The following is a 15,143-nucleotide window of genomic DNA, read 5'->3' on the forward strand; positions in this document are numbered from 1 at the left end:
TATCGCATGATCAGCGAATCCAAACATATAAAGCAACAAACGATACAGACAAAACGGTTGCTACGACTGCCATGACAAACTCGCTCTGTAACTTGCTCGATCGGAGTGGTAAAAGGAAATTGATATATTGCTTGCCGGTTTTGTTGCAATATACACGGATGAGGACATAGCTTGATCTGAATCGAGAAAAGACATAACAAAAAAATTACCACTAACACACGGGTATCATCTTCGGCTTTACTTCGTGAAGCAGCTTGCCAACAATTTGCTCGTTGCCTTCTACCGCCCCGAGTGAGCTGTGTCGCATGGGCTGCTTGTCATGAATAAAAGGAAGAAGATTATGCATAACTAACCCTAGTGGCGAAAACGTCATTTTGAACTGCTCGAATGATATGATCCATTAGTAATGCATCCGTGTACTGAATGGGATTTGTAGGTTCAAATTCCGCCGGTTGCTTTTTTCCGAAAATTATATCATACACACGTGTCCTGCTGTTGTTGTGTGTTTTTCTTCTCAGTATCTTCTTTCTAAAAAAAAAAAAACTTTCAAATTAATGTTAGTAAATTTATGTACACAATGTATGTACCCTCTGTAAGTTTCTGCAAGAAAAAAATGTGGTGCAGAAAGTACGGATACATTATTTTACTTTTTGCTGAACATAATCTTACAGAAAATCAAGTACGAGACTAAACCTTGTAACTCAAGAAAGTGATCATACAGCTGTCATTAGACTTTGGAAAATGTACCAAATTCTTTGAATTTTTGCTCATGTGTTATTCAAGACCTATTTACATGCTGCAAATTTTACGAAAATCCACTTACTATGAAAAAAGCTCCTACTTGAGCTAAAACTATTTAAACCTTCCGTAGGCCATTCTTAAGTAGGGGTACTGGGGGTAAGACGGACACCCTAAGGATTTGCTCAGTTTTATCTACGCTGAATGCAATATTTTGCCTGCAATCTCAGTATTCTGTAGGTTAAACGTATGCTTTGAGAAACTACATGCCTTAATTTATTTGAAGTTACGAAATTTAATGATTAATTTTGAAATTAAAAATAGTGTAATAATTCATAATTTGAGTTAGGTGTGGGTAAAACAGACAGGTGGTGGGGGTAAAATGGACAGGTGGTGGGGGTAAAATGGACAGGTGGCGGGGGTAAAATGGACAGGTAGTGGGGGTAAAATGGACAGGTAGTGGGGGTAAAATGGACAGGTGGCGGGGGTAAAATGGACAGTCTTGTAAATTTAATTTTTCTCTATTTTAAAAATTATGCAATGCATTCTCTGAATGTGACACATTTAAAGAAAGATGGTTTTTACGATGATGGTGTTTATTGCTCTCCTTACAGTAAGTATTCTTATGACATTACAGAACGGTAGTGCTCTAAAAATAGCGATAAAGTTAAATGCTTAGGTACAGGTATAATGGATTAATTTTCACATTGTATGTACATGTCATGTAAATATAACAATAACATACTAAAAAGGAACCTTATGAACTTGTTTAGGTGCAGGAGGGACAAATAGTATCAACCTTACTGTAGCATTGAGCATGGAACCACTTCAAGCACTTCAGGCATTTGTTCCAGCCTTGCCCTTCAACTGATCCAGAAAAACAAAATCCACATAGTTCGCATAGAACATCTTCAGGATGGCTGTCCACTTTTTGACGTTTAGTAGACGATTGTTTCTGGCCCTTTTTGATTGATTTAATTTCCTTCAAAGCCTCAGCTGTTGCTAGACCTTGGCGATAATGTCCAGAAGTGATTTCTACCGCTTTTTCTGATTTGCGTTTTCTCTTTGATGCTCTCGGTACTGCCATTTTTGGTAGCGGACGAATCTGCGACGGTGACACCTCGAACGAAGATTTCGGAGGAGTTTCAGAAACTTGACTCAGGGCGTTATTTCTGTTTTCGGGATTACCTGAAGAAGTACCAACTGTATATGGTTGTTCTTCGGCCGAGTCGTTCAACACGACGATAGCCGAGTTTTGCATAGGCGTACCACAATGTTGCACATCCGTTGAATCAGTTGCTTCAGGCTGGTCGGTCACTTCGGATGGCGCGAAGGCTTCGTCTGGAAATACTGTTCGATCTGCCGGCCATATTCCGGACTTTTTGAAACCGTTGATGGCCACGCTTGTAGTGGCGGCTTTTACAAACGCAGTGCCCATCAATTCGGCTACGTCATATTGACCGATGTTACGTCCCGGATATTTCCGCATGAAGGCTTCTGCTGCACTCGCGTAGTGGATTTTAAACGGCCCCATGAAAGAGATGTCGAGTGGCTGCATTTTATTGCTGCAGTGTGGTGGTAAAACCAACACTGTTACAAAATTCGCTCGAGCTCTTTCTGCGAACGCCAAGTTCTTCGTATGCGAACTATGACCGTCTATGATCAAAAGAACGGGATTGCTCACAGTTGGGTGCACATTTTCCAGGAAGTGCTCAAACCAATCCAGGAAGATATCTGCGGTCATGTATCCAGAAGGGTTACAAGAGAACTTGGTTCCACTTGGCGCTCCCTTTTTTAACGATTCGTGCATCCGTGCCCTAGCAAATATAACGTAGGGTGGCAGGTGATGACCAGCCGCAGACATGCACATAACTACTGATGTCGTGTCTCCTCTATCTGCCGACGTGATGGAACCCACCTGCTTCTTCCCCTTTTTTGCTGCTATTTTCTGTTTCTTGGGAGGGACCTAAAATATTACAGTAAGTGTAAGTTTCAATTATAAGAAAATTGTAAAAGAGCTTACGGTACTGATCCCGGTTTCATCTGCGTTGTATATACGCGAAGGCGGGAACCCTTTGTCGGTCAATGTTGCTTCCAGCATATCAAAAAAAGCATTCACAGAGGGTTTATTGAACCCTCTGGCACGTGCCGTAGATGTCGCTTCCGGTTTGCGGAAGGATAGAGTTGGATTCCGCTTTAAAAATCCGTGAAGCCAGTCTCGTCCCGCTAGCTGCTTCTTTCTGTTGAACGAATGGGGTATCCCATTCTTTTCCGCCAACTCATACGCGAGCTTCTGCACGTCCGTCATATTAATTCCGTAGAACCGCGATTCCAGATCATGCAGGTGCCGAACAAGTTCCTGTTCTTGCTCAAGCGTGAAAACAGTAGATTTCGGTCCCATCTTCTTGGGCACATCTGGTGAGGCGATCCGCCGGATGAGAGTACTTCGTGGAATCTGATACTTCGCAGAAGCTCCATACACGGACATGCCACAATCGATGGCATGCCTAGCTGTAGCTAATTGCGCTTCTGTCCAGGACTTCCGGCTTGTTTTACGCTTGTATACACGCGGCATCTTTAAAAAAAATTAAACCACTGTAATATAAACTGCGTATTTTAAGATATCAGCACTGTTCGTCTTGCCCCGGGAGAGACTGTCCGAATCACCCCACTGGTAAGTTATTTATGAAAGTGCCAGTGCACGCACTCCAGATAACAAAATTTACCTACTTACTTCATCCAACAAAACAACCGGAATTGAACCAGGAACAGAATGACAACACGTTTTTTATGTATTTGACTGTTTATAAGCAGAAAAACCTTAAAAATTCAACACCGAAATTAACATCGCTGCGTTGCGCGAGCAAGCTAGATTTGTTTTTGTTTATATTTTTACATTTGACAGTTCCTGCACATAGCAGGGTGTCTCGAAAGGCATTCAATGTTGTGAATGAAGGGTGGGTGTGATAGTTTTTCAAAAAATCAAAAGATTAACATGCAAACAAGCAACTGTCCGTCTTACCCCCACTGTCCGTCTTACCCCCAGTACCCCTACCTTGCCGAAGGTGAGAGAGTTTTAATATCATGTTGAAGGCCTGCATGGGGGACCAAGACATTGGCCCATAGTATTTGAAGTATTTTATCACAAAAAAGTGTTACTTAAGACGGACAAAGACAAGATTAATGTTGCAGGTCAATGTAGACAGGTAGCATAATAAGGAGATAGAGAGAAATTTTACTTTTAGGCTGTTTTCGTGGGAAAAATAGGATGCGGGGGGTCCGCATACGAAGGCAACTACTATTGAAAATAGAAGCTTCGAAAATACGGGAACCGGGACAAGCAATAAAATGCGTAGTTTTCTACTGTTGCCCAACGCTGCAAAGCTGTAAAATTTATTAAGCTCTTATAAATAGTAAGTCAAATAATTATAATTTAAATAACTCACATCTTCAGTGATTATTCATAGCGAATAAGTAACGCAATTAGTTACTTATTTACTACGCCGGTGCTTTCGCTTCTAATTACCATATCACTTCTCTTGTTACAGTTGCTTTAGGTTGTAATCAAACCGCTAAAGTGCTAAAGCCCTGCCAATGTAGAATCGGTATGAAAGCGGATGTTTCTCAGAATTTGTTTGGTTTAGAAGAAAATGTTATGTATTTATTGTAGTTTAAACATACAATACCAACCATTGAAATAGCATCCTTAGCCATTTTTCCACTCTTATTTAGTTAAGCTTTAGCCCCAATACATTTCGATTGCGTGGAAGATGTAGGAAAGTATGCATATGCTTACATAGCTGAACGCACAAAATTGAATAGGGTAACTGATGATGGTTGGACCTATTTAGGCCGGTTTCACACGACGTCAATATTCATGTCGTAATTTTTTTTATGAATTCAACATATAATTATGAAAAATGCGTGATTAGGGGAAAGATCTACCTTTCTTGTTTCTAATAATAACATAAAAAGTTAAATATTATCAACAAATTATTTTATAAAACGTTTTTATTCAGCAAAGAATTATGATGTTGGTTGGACCTATACTGATCTTGGTTGGACCTAAAAAATGATGATGGTTGGACCTATTTTTGAAAATGCTAGTTTAGCCCATATTTGTTCAAAAACTTTGTTTAGAGCTTATTGGTATCATAAAAAAACCTTTTTTAAACAGTTTTTAAGAATTTTCTATTAAAAAAAATAAAGAAATTTGAGTTTAACTTCGTTTTTAAAAAAGTTCACTTTCCACGCATTAGCTATTCATCATGGCTCATTTTCCCGGAAATCATTGACCCGATTTGGAAATTTTTTAACGTCAAACTATAGGTATTGTGGTCCCATTGAAAGCTATCGAATATTTTTGGAATCGGTCAACTGGTTCCGGAGATATGGCCGGAACAAGTTCCAGGGTATATGGAACATGGACCTAATTTTGAACATGGAAGGAATAAAACCTATCATGCGACATTTCACATTATTTCCAAATTCGATAACAAGATCAATAACAAAATTGAGTGCCTTGGACCACATTGGCCACTTCCGGGCATGTTCCCCCGGGGAATTTAGGGGATTAAAATGACAGAATATCAGAACTTAATTCCGATTTTATGGGTTTTTTTTTTGGGAAATAAGTTTCAGTTAGCAATTTTTAGTTTGTTAACATTTTATTTCAAGTTAATTCACTCACAGAAGGTGTATGAGAAGTGCTTAATGTAAATTCATATTAACAGATTCTTTCGGCGCTTTCGTGGTAGTTCGGAAATCGGTGGTTACCCTTTCAGCCAACCTGACGATGGAATTCCTCCTTTAAATTTACGCCCAACTAGTGACGCAAGGTCTTTAGCAGCTTCCAAGATCTTTTTGGCCGTCTTGAGACTGCCAGAAGCAGCGCACATATAAACCCAATCCCCTAGCTGGTTCTCCAAATCAACACTCAACACTATTTCCTTTCCATATTTCTTGCCGTGGCTTCCCTTAATTGTTGCGTGAAGTGTCGTTTTCGGAATATTGTACCTTTTCTGTGCCTGATACGCGGTAAGTGATTTATTTCTTACTAACAGCCTCTTGAAGATTTTCGACCGTATAACTCTTTTCTTTAGCCATTTTTTCAATCGAAGACACTGATCACTCGGCCAAAACAAAATCGAATTTCAAATCAGCTGCGCATGAAGGATGTAGACAAACCGAACCGCACCTAGCGGCCGTCTTAGGAAACACATAGGTCCAACCATCATCATGCGTAGGTCCAACCATGATCATATTTATCGATTCGAATTTCGTCAATTATTCAAACATTTTAGTGAAACCAATGGATAAATGGCATACTAACGTGTTGTTTACACCTTAAAGCAGTATTTTACTGCATGAAAATAAAAATAAATGTAAAAAGTATTCCTTTTTTGTATGTTTGAAAGTAAGGCATAATGACGAGCTAATGCGTGGAAAGTGAGCTGTTTTGAAAACACATTGAAACTCAATTGTTTTGAAGTTTTTTCAATAAAACACCCATGCAAATTGAAGAAAAAGAGTTTTTTATGATAGTAAAGTGATCTTTGAAAATAAAAAATTAGCGAAGATTGACTAAACTAGCGATTGAAAAAATAGGTCCAACCATCATCAATTTTTGGATAGGTCCAACCAGAATCAATTACCCTAATAGGTTTAGTTGCAGCACATTTTTGGTAAAGTGTTGTATGGCATATTATGCATTGGCTATTATCGAACTTTTGTGCATAACCACTACCACCACTAAGCTAAAATGTTGTAATAATTCATTTCTTTTAATAGAATCAAGAATCAACCAAAAAATTTCTCTTTGGTAATCATAAAAATGGGAATGACTTCTCGTATTTTCTCATGTTTCAGTTCGGGATATTTTGGTATATTGTTTCCGTAATAATTGTACAATTACAGAGCTGATATAAAGTTGAATAGGATTAAGTTTTTTCATACTTCAAATCTCCTTCTCCCTCTCTCCATCAATAAAATTGTCATCCACGACCTCGAATATTCGGTTGAATTTCTTTAGCTTTAGATTTAAGACAATAATAATGTATAACGAAGAGAAATGAAGATAGCTGTATGCTGGTGTATGGAGAGGCTTGCAGTGATTGGAAAGGTAGAGAATCATTAGTAATTGGGGAGTAAGTGTAATTGAAAAAGAGAAGAATTAATAGTGAACACGTGTTAGTAAACACATATTCGCAACTGAACTTACGAACGTTGACCGAATTTTGTTGCATGTGCAAAGCGAACTGTAAAACTTGCAAAGCGTTTTTCTCGAAATAAAGAGTTTATTTACGGGTCCCACGATATCTCAGGACTGGATGAACCAAATTGGCTGAAATTTGGGGTAAAGACTCACAAGATATATTCCGTGTGCATCACGAAGCCGGATCTTGAAAAAAATTAAATAATGATTAAAAACTGACGATTTTTTATATGAAAAAAAAACATAAAAATGGGAAAATGGCTTTAATGTTGGCCTATGGATCTAAGATTGGGCCCATCGCTAAAAATCTGCTATTTATCAATTTTATCTAGATGAACGCGTTATTGGGACGGTACTAATGGATATTTTTGGTCGCTATTGAAAATTTATTTATTTTTTTATTAATTTATTCGTCAATCAATCAAATCGTAGACTACATATTAACATTAGGACTTATGTTCTATGCCTTCGCAGGGTTCTGAAATATATTTTTAATTCTGTTGAGGGCATATTTAGGTCAATCATTTCACAATGATGATTATAAACAGTCATCATCTGATTTACAGGTCCAAATTTAGCGTAATTGGTCCGATGGTCTTGACAATAGATCAGCTGAGTAAATGCGTTGCGAAATGATATTGTTTAATAAAGAAATCTTTGCGTAATCCCGACATTCTGAATGCTGATCAGCAAGCAACGTGCTTCATATGACGGGAGAGGAAAAGCCGTCCAACCTAACTTACGTAGTGCATATAATAAAAATTACTTTTGGATTGACTTTATTCGTTCTTCATGTTTTTCATATAGGGTGACCAAACAACGCTACAATATTCTAAAATTGACCTCACATGAGCAACGTAAAGTGATTTTATTGTATAAGGATTGTATAAAGATCTTTAAAGTGGAGACCGAAACGTTTTATAAAATTAAGCATATTGCCTGCTCTATGTATTATTGTGTTATAATGGTCCACAAATGTCAATTTAGAATCTAGAATTACACTTAAATCTCTTACATTTTCACATTTTTGAACATTTTCATTACCTAATGCAATACGAAGATTTTGTTTGTTTAGTTTCCTACTGTACGTTATAAGATTACATTTTTAATATTTAGTTTCATTAAACTTTTACTACACCATCTGTAAAAAACATGTATTTCATTCTGAAACACATTCATATCGTTCTCGCTTCCTATTTCTAAAAATAGCTTCATGTCATCAACGTATATAAGTACTCTGATATTTTTAAAAATAAGAGAGGCGTCATAAATGTACAAAATAAAAAGAAGGGGACCTAGATGCTAGCCCTGGGGAACCCCTGACGTGACATGAATTGGCTTAGATGTTTTCTCGTTGAGTCTTACAATTTGCTGGCGATCAACTAAATATGACTTAATTCAGGTGAGGAGCTTCATCTCAATTCCCATTTTTTTCTAATTTAAAAATCAGCATTGGGATATCAATTCTGTCAAACGATTTGCTGAAGTCCGTATATAGAGCTTCTACTTGGTTACCTCTGTCCATTGCATTTAATACGAAGTCCACAAATTCCAAAAGGTTTGTGGTGGTTGAAAGGCTATTAAAAAAGCCGTGTTGTGCACTAGTTATTCTTTGTTTTATTTGGCCAAAAACGTTTTTTATTTATAATTGATTCGAAGAGTTTTGGAATGCACGAAATGACGAATATCGGATTTTTACCAGATTAATATATGGGTATTAAGTAGGATTTTTTCCATTCCTTCGAGAATATACCGAAGTGACATATTAAACAGCCAGAATAAAGGGGTTGTGAGTTCAGTTGCTAAGTTTTTCATAAAAATTGGTGGGATTCCATCTGGTCCTAAACCTTTAGTGACGTCCAAATCTTCCCAATATCATGAACCGAAATGTTATTAACGCCAACAGTAATTGAAAAGTCAGCTGAAAATTTCGTGCATGTTTCTTGAAAAAAGTGGCGAAAAGATTACATATATCATCCGAATTATTACCTTCCTTTTCATCCAATGTCATTTTTGATGGAAAGCTACACGATTTCATTTTAGTTTTGACGTAATTGAAGAAGTTTCTTGGACATGATTTAATTTCATTCTCAGTTTTTATGTTATACTCAGACAGTGCCAAAGAAATCGCATCATTAAGTTGATCACAAATACTTTTCGAGATTATCACGATTTTTATGATTTCTATTTTGTGAGCTGTTTTGTTAACGGTCTTCGTCAAGCACACGGGACCTGCTTAACCCCAAAAATGAGCCGATTTGGTCAAAGTAGTGATGAGATATCGTGGGACCCGTTTTTTCAAACCACTAACTTCAATCTCAGCAATTTTGTTACCAAATCAAGCTGAACATTGCATTAGGTCCTAAGTAACATTGATCGATTCTCTTCGTCAACTTTCTCTTTCGTTAATAAATTGAGCACCTGACCGTTTCTTGTTGTTTTTGTCATATTAGATGGTAGATAAAAGCATCTTTTATCGATCTGTGTGCTGAAAATTCTTGGGAGTGGCATAACATGGCCGTGGGGATACAAAGAGAATGTCGACGAATAGAATCTGCCACGGTTACTTAGGACCTAATGTAATGTTCAGCTTGAATTGTCTTCATATGTATTTTGATTACAGTTGAAAATGTATATTTTGATACCCTGAAAACTTGTTCTTTCAAAAAATAAATGTGTGTCTATAGGGTTAACTACCCCATTCCCGGCCTATTAAGAACAACCCGCACTTAGTCTTTCTTAATCTAGCGCAGTTTAACACCAAACGGAATGTTATTATTACTTATGGCTTCCTAAATGAATGTGGACGTAAGATTTGATAAAGAGAAACCAATCGTTGAGATAATGTTAAAAGTCTAACATTGTTTCTTGACGCCAAACTCGGCCTACGGATTCAAAACTCGGCCTACGGATTCAAAACTCGGCCTAACGCATTGAAACGCCATTGAAAAGCCAAATAATTCACTTCGGCCTATCGGATGAAGATAAAAATTGATTCGGTCGGAGCGCTTCTTTTGTTTTTGCGAATAATGGGTGCAAACCTTCATATCACGCGTTCTCATTGACTTCTTTCGGTAGCTTATTAACTAAAGTATTACACCAAACGCATAATTGACTTGTTAACTCTGAAATCATGGATTAATTTAAAGTTTTCTGCTTGAGTTTTCTGCTAAAGTCTTCTGGCCCAAAATGGGCGATTGAGCCGAAATAGTTCTCTACCCTACCAACCTATGATTTTTTTTACCGACTTATAAGCATTTGAACAGGGATAGAAAATAAGGATCGGCAATGTAAGTAATCTTAAATTGGTGAGCGCAGATAGAAAAGAAATTTGTAAATACGCATGTGATGTGATAGGGAAGAGCGCTACTTCGTCGTAATCGCCCATTTCCGTTCTATCGAGCAGAAATCATCAATAGATCCGTTAGTTCATAAGCCACAACATGAAGCCTTTTACAGCGCGTTGTCCTCAAAACAAAAGAAGCGCTCCTAGCGAATCCACTTTTTCTACCATCATCCGTAAGACGAAGAAAATCTAATGACGTTTCAATGCGTTAGGACGGAACTAAAGAACGTAGGACGAATTTAGAATCGAGAAACAGCGTTAGTTTTTTTTAATAATATCTCAACATTGTTTGACTCTTTATCAAATCCAACGGTACGTATGGAAGGTGAATAAATTTAGAAGTTATCTTTGATGAAAACATTTCAAGTTTTGTACAAACCCTTTCAAAAAAGAGAGGTAAAGTGCGGGATGTGCTTAGTACTTCTATTCTTCACGAGTGCCTACTTTGATTTGCTAATTGCACTCGTATACCTCCCCGTGGAAAATTTTAAACCATCATCACTTTCATAGTTCTTCTATTCTCCACGAATGCCAACTTTGATTTACCAATAGTGCTTTGAAGTAAGAAGAATGAAGGTGAACGTGTTTAGTTAACAGTTTATGCCGAGTAGACGTGAAATGATTTCAGTTGATTAGGGTAGAGTACTACTTCGGCCTAATCACCCATTTTGGGCCTATCGAACAGAAAACTAAAAAGAAATCCATTGTTTCAGAGTTAACAAGCCAATTATGCATTTGCTACGATACTTTAGTTCAAAAGCTACCGAACGAAGTCAATGAGAACGCGTGATATGAATGTTTACACCAATGTTTGTCAAAAACAAAAGAAGCGCTCCGAAGAAATTAATTTTTATCTTTATCCGATAGGCCGAAGTGAATTCAATGCCGTTTGAAGGGCGTTTCAATGCATTAGGCCTAATCTAGAATCCATAGGCCGAGTTTTGTTTCTCTTTAGCAAATGTTACGGTACGTCCGGAAAGGTAAATAAATTTAGAAGACATTTGCAGAGAAAACAGAGAAAGAGAAAGAGATTTTGTGAAAAAAAGTCCACTCGAAAAATCAAGGAAAATGGTGGGTTTTTCTTAGTAGGCCTAAAGTTAGATCTAAGCCCTATTAATATCTGTTGATTGAAAAGATGAAACGATAAAGGAAGAAAACTAGAATTGGAAACAAATGCATTCTTGAGGAAGAAGGAGGAAAGCAGTGACGATAAAGGGTGATGGTCGAAAAGGATTGCTGGACTTTAACTTTAAATTATTTTTATATCTTGTTTTGTGTGGTTTACATGCATGAATTATCAAGTGACACAGATGCGTCTATTCAACTTTAATTTATTTGAAATTTTTAATGATTAAATGCATTAATTATGTCACGCTAAATCGAGTAAACATTAACCCCCCCCCCCCCCCTCTACTATCACGTTTTTCATATACCTAATGCATTGCTTGTCACAAAATCTCAGACCCCCTATTTAATGAAATTGAAGTAACATTTTAGCTGATTTGGTGTCTACTCATTTTGCGGAATAAAAATGCCTGAGCTGTCAAGGTTTTTCCAAAACTTTTCGGGTAGTTTCCGTGTTTATAAGAAAGCTGTTTTCTAAATGCGTTAAAACATATGTTACTTTTGGTAAAACAAAAACTTTATTTCCTCAAACAATTTCAAGACATGACAGTTTTGCAATCAAAACCATTACTTATGTCTAAGATCTCATGAAATATCAAAGCCGTAATGTTTCGCACTCCAAGTTCAAGATCTAGAAACTTTTCATAGTGCCAAAATCCTAGAATTAGAAGAATGAAGGCCTATTTGATTAATTTTTCAGCTCGGAACCTTAAATTTCAAAGTTTGGCTTTTAAAATATTTTTGCTAGTTTTGGAACTTGAAAACTTCTCATGTTTCCTAATCTTCTTCGTATTCCCCCTTCTATGTCCGGAATATTTAATTTTAAATAAATCACCCTAAATCTTGAAGATTTTTGCTAATCCAGGATCATATTCAAAGCACGAATTCTTTTAAAATCTAAGCCTCAGAAATTCTATTTTTGGTCATTCCTTTTCAGAGTTCAGGATATCGAAATTAAACATCGAAAAATTGAATTCTCTTATAATTTTCTCCATAATACTTTTTAAAATCTTCTGCTCTTCATATTATTAATGATTCCCAGCAGCAATTCCCCGAAAAACACTCCTGAAAAAAAATACCTTGGAGTTCTACTCAGCACTAGTATTTTTCTGAAATTCCCGCGGAATTTTCAACTTTATTAGTTCTGCCATTAATTCTTTGAAATGGTCCTCATAAACTATAAAAAAGGAAAAAAAAATCACCGGAATACTCCTCAGAATTTTGAATTTTAGAATTTGAAAGTTTTGAATTTGAAATTTTTCGCATTATTTAGTTAGAACTATCCTCGGAATTCAGAAAAAAACTATTTTGGAATACTTCTAACAATAATTATTTTCTTACGATTACTATTAAAACAATTACTATTGTTCTTAAAAATTGAAGCCTCAAACAAAAGATATTACATGGTAATTCGTTCTATGCACCTTATTTTTTATTTGGATGTTGATCATTTTCAAGTTAATTTGCATTTCAAATGAAAACGCATAAATGTTTTAAAATAATGTTTCAGAAAAGGTAGGCCGCTTTTATTTAATAGAATCTTGTAATATAAGGGTGTTTTATTATTTTTACTAAATACTCAGAATTTATATTACCAAGAACATTAGCAACTGAAGATGATACAATGATAGCATGGATGGCTCTCAATTTGGAAGTGCTTCAAAGAATACTAAGTTGAGAGTAGACAAAAAGCTAATATGCTATAGGAAAAAAGCTTGGAATGTCATGTAGTAGTAAAACAAATGATGTTTTTAAGCAATGAAAACAGTTTTTTATTTGTCGCAGATAAGTATTTGAAGTCGCGGATTTCTTTTGAGCAATTGCGGATGTCACGGATCAAATTTTGAAAATCTTGCAACAGCCCTGAATTTGACATACATTTTTGCTTATACCCCTTACTCCCCTATAAAGTGTACCCCGTATTCCCCTAATATCTCATGAACTGTTGTTTAATGACATAGTATTCTAAAACCATGCATAAAGTGCTTATGTTTTTCGAAAAACAGAGCTGTGAAAAAACATTTCCTCCAAAAATTAGGGGAAAATGGGGTAAAATGTTCCAAAACACATACCTACAAGGCTCTCCGGTCTATGGGACCACGTGCAATCGATTCCCCGGACGATTTCTCTTCGGAAAAGTCGTTTTTCATGGCCGGAATTCAGCGTGATGTTGAGATATTGAATTTTGGGTAATTTTGGACCCATTTTTGCCCATAGTGCGATGCGTTCAAAAAACACGAAAATGCACTGTACGAAACCTCATAAGAGGAACCAGATATAACATGATATCAACCAGATATAACATGATATCATTCTCTTTACAGAAGGACACATACACATAATCGAAGATCTTTTTTTTTTATTAAAACATATTCCTTTACGAATTTGGAAGGAACATTTTGTTTACAACTTATTTTCGATACAATCCTTTACACCCCATACAGACTATGGCTTATAAAATGTAATATAGGTTGTCTTGCAATGAGCACTCATACATCTTGTTATCACTGGAAATCCTATGTATGAGTGCTCATTGCAAGACAGTCTATATTACATGATATAAGCCATAGTCTGTACAGGGTATAAAAGCATATCAGTCCCATCTGGAAAAACAGCAAGCCGTGAAAAACGGTGTTGAAAATGTATTTCTCCGTAGACTCTTATGGATTGGACAACCTAGTTTTGGCTTCGTGATATATTATGAACAAAACATGTAGCTTTTAGTGCTCAGTGTAAAATGCTGGTAGTTTACAGTATGCGTGATAATGTTTTCACCATTCATGAAGGGGATAAAGTGAATACGGTATACACTTCCGTGTGACGGCAACCCGTAGTAAGTATGTCCTTCCGTGTGTTACTGAGCAATATGGATCGGAGCCGAATGTGGTATTTCAGCACGCAGAATTGGCTGAAGGAACATCTTCCGTTTTGACCGAAAGATATGTGGCCACCATCCAGCCCCGATCTTAACCCCTCGGATTATTCAGTGTGGCGCCTCATGAGGCCAAGGCCTGTGCACTGATAAAACAGCAAAGATTCTGTTTATGTGATTTCACACATAACTTTCATAGAAAGCTCCACACATACATTTTATAAGCCACACCTAAACGTTATGTCTTTTACATATGCCATGTTTGTATGTCTAAATATATGTCATATGGTGAAAAATGATGTGTGTAGACACATAGAATAGATTGTACACCCAACGAGGGAAGGTGAATTGCAAAATGGATACCCAAACTGATGTGGGAAAGTTGTGATCGAAGATTCGATTTTTGATTAGGAAGTATTGCGTATTTGAAGGTAAATATGAGTGAAATTACTTTTAAAAACCAGAATTTATCCACCTATGGTGTGATCAGATCCTTCTTACTTATTCAAGTTTATTTATTTTATTGTCATTATCAGTGACCAAGCCCCCCACCCCCGTGTCATCCAGTGACGCTACGCCACTGCCTGGGGGTACCCGGAATATATCCGGGTGTAGTCTATTTGGTGAGGCTACCAATCACCTTATCATCGTATTTTAATGTGATTTAATGGGTTTTAATTCAATTCATATTCAAGCAACTTCCCCGGGGTACCCGGAACATGTCCAAGTGTGTCCAATGTGGTCTGGAACACTTAACACGACTTGCATTGATCTTATTTTTGAATTCTGTAGTAATTTGATGTGTCGCATGATGGTTTTGATACGTTTTCCGTTAAATCCAGCGTAAA

General features: G+C 36.7%; 2 protein-coding genes across 2 annotated transcripts in view; one reads left to right on the forward strand and one right to left on the reverse strand.

The window, feature by feature from the left end:
• Window positions 1–1,507: 1,507 nt before the first annotated feature.
• On the reverse strand, window positions 1,508–3,313 carry LOC135703622 (uncharacterized). Its single transcript, XM_065224900.1, has 2 exons — window positions 2,762–3,313; window positions 1,508–2,704 (listed from the first exon to the last, which is right to left on the reverse strand). The coding sequence occupies exons 1-2, from the start codon at window positions 3,311–3,313 to the stop codon at window positions 1,508–1,510; spliced, it is 1,749 nt and encodes a 582-aa protein (XP_065080972.1).
• A 420-nt stretch (window positions 3,314–3,733) lies between these two features.
• The window catches only part of LOC135703623 (trypsin-1), a 29,009-nt gene continuing 17,599 nt past the window's right edge, over window positions 3,734–15,143 (forward strand). Inside the window, exons 1-2 of the mRNA XM_065224901.1 lie at window positions 3,734–3,803; window positions 4,287–4,343. Of these exons, the coding sequence (XP_065080973.1) occupies window positions 3,734–3,803; window positions 4,287–4,343 (127 nt within the window). The remainder of the gene's footprint in view (window positions 3,804–4,286; window positions 4,344–15,143) is intronic.

This window comes from Ochlerotatus camptorhynchus, unplaced genomic scaffold (genome assembly GCF_037179485.1).
Source record: "Ochlerotatus camptorhynchus isolate MF236.1 unplaced genomic scaffold, CSIRO-AGI_Acam_v1.1 ptg000216l, whole genome shotgun sequence".
Classification (NCBI taxonomy): Eukaryota; Metazoa; Arthropoda; class Insecta; order Diptera; family Culicidae; genus Ochlerotatus; species Ochlerotatus camptorhynchus.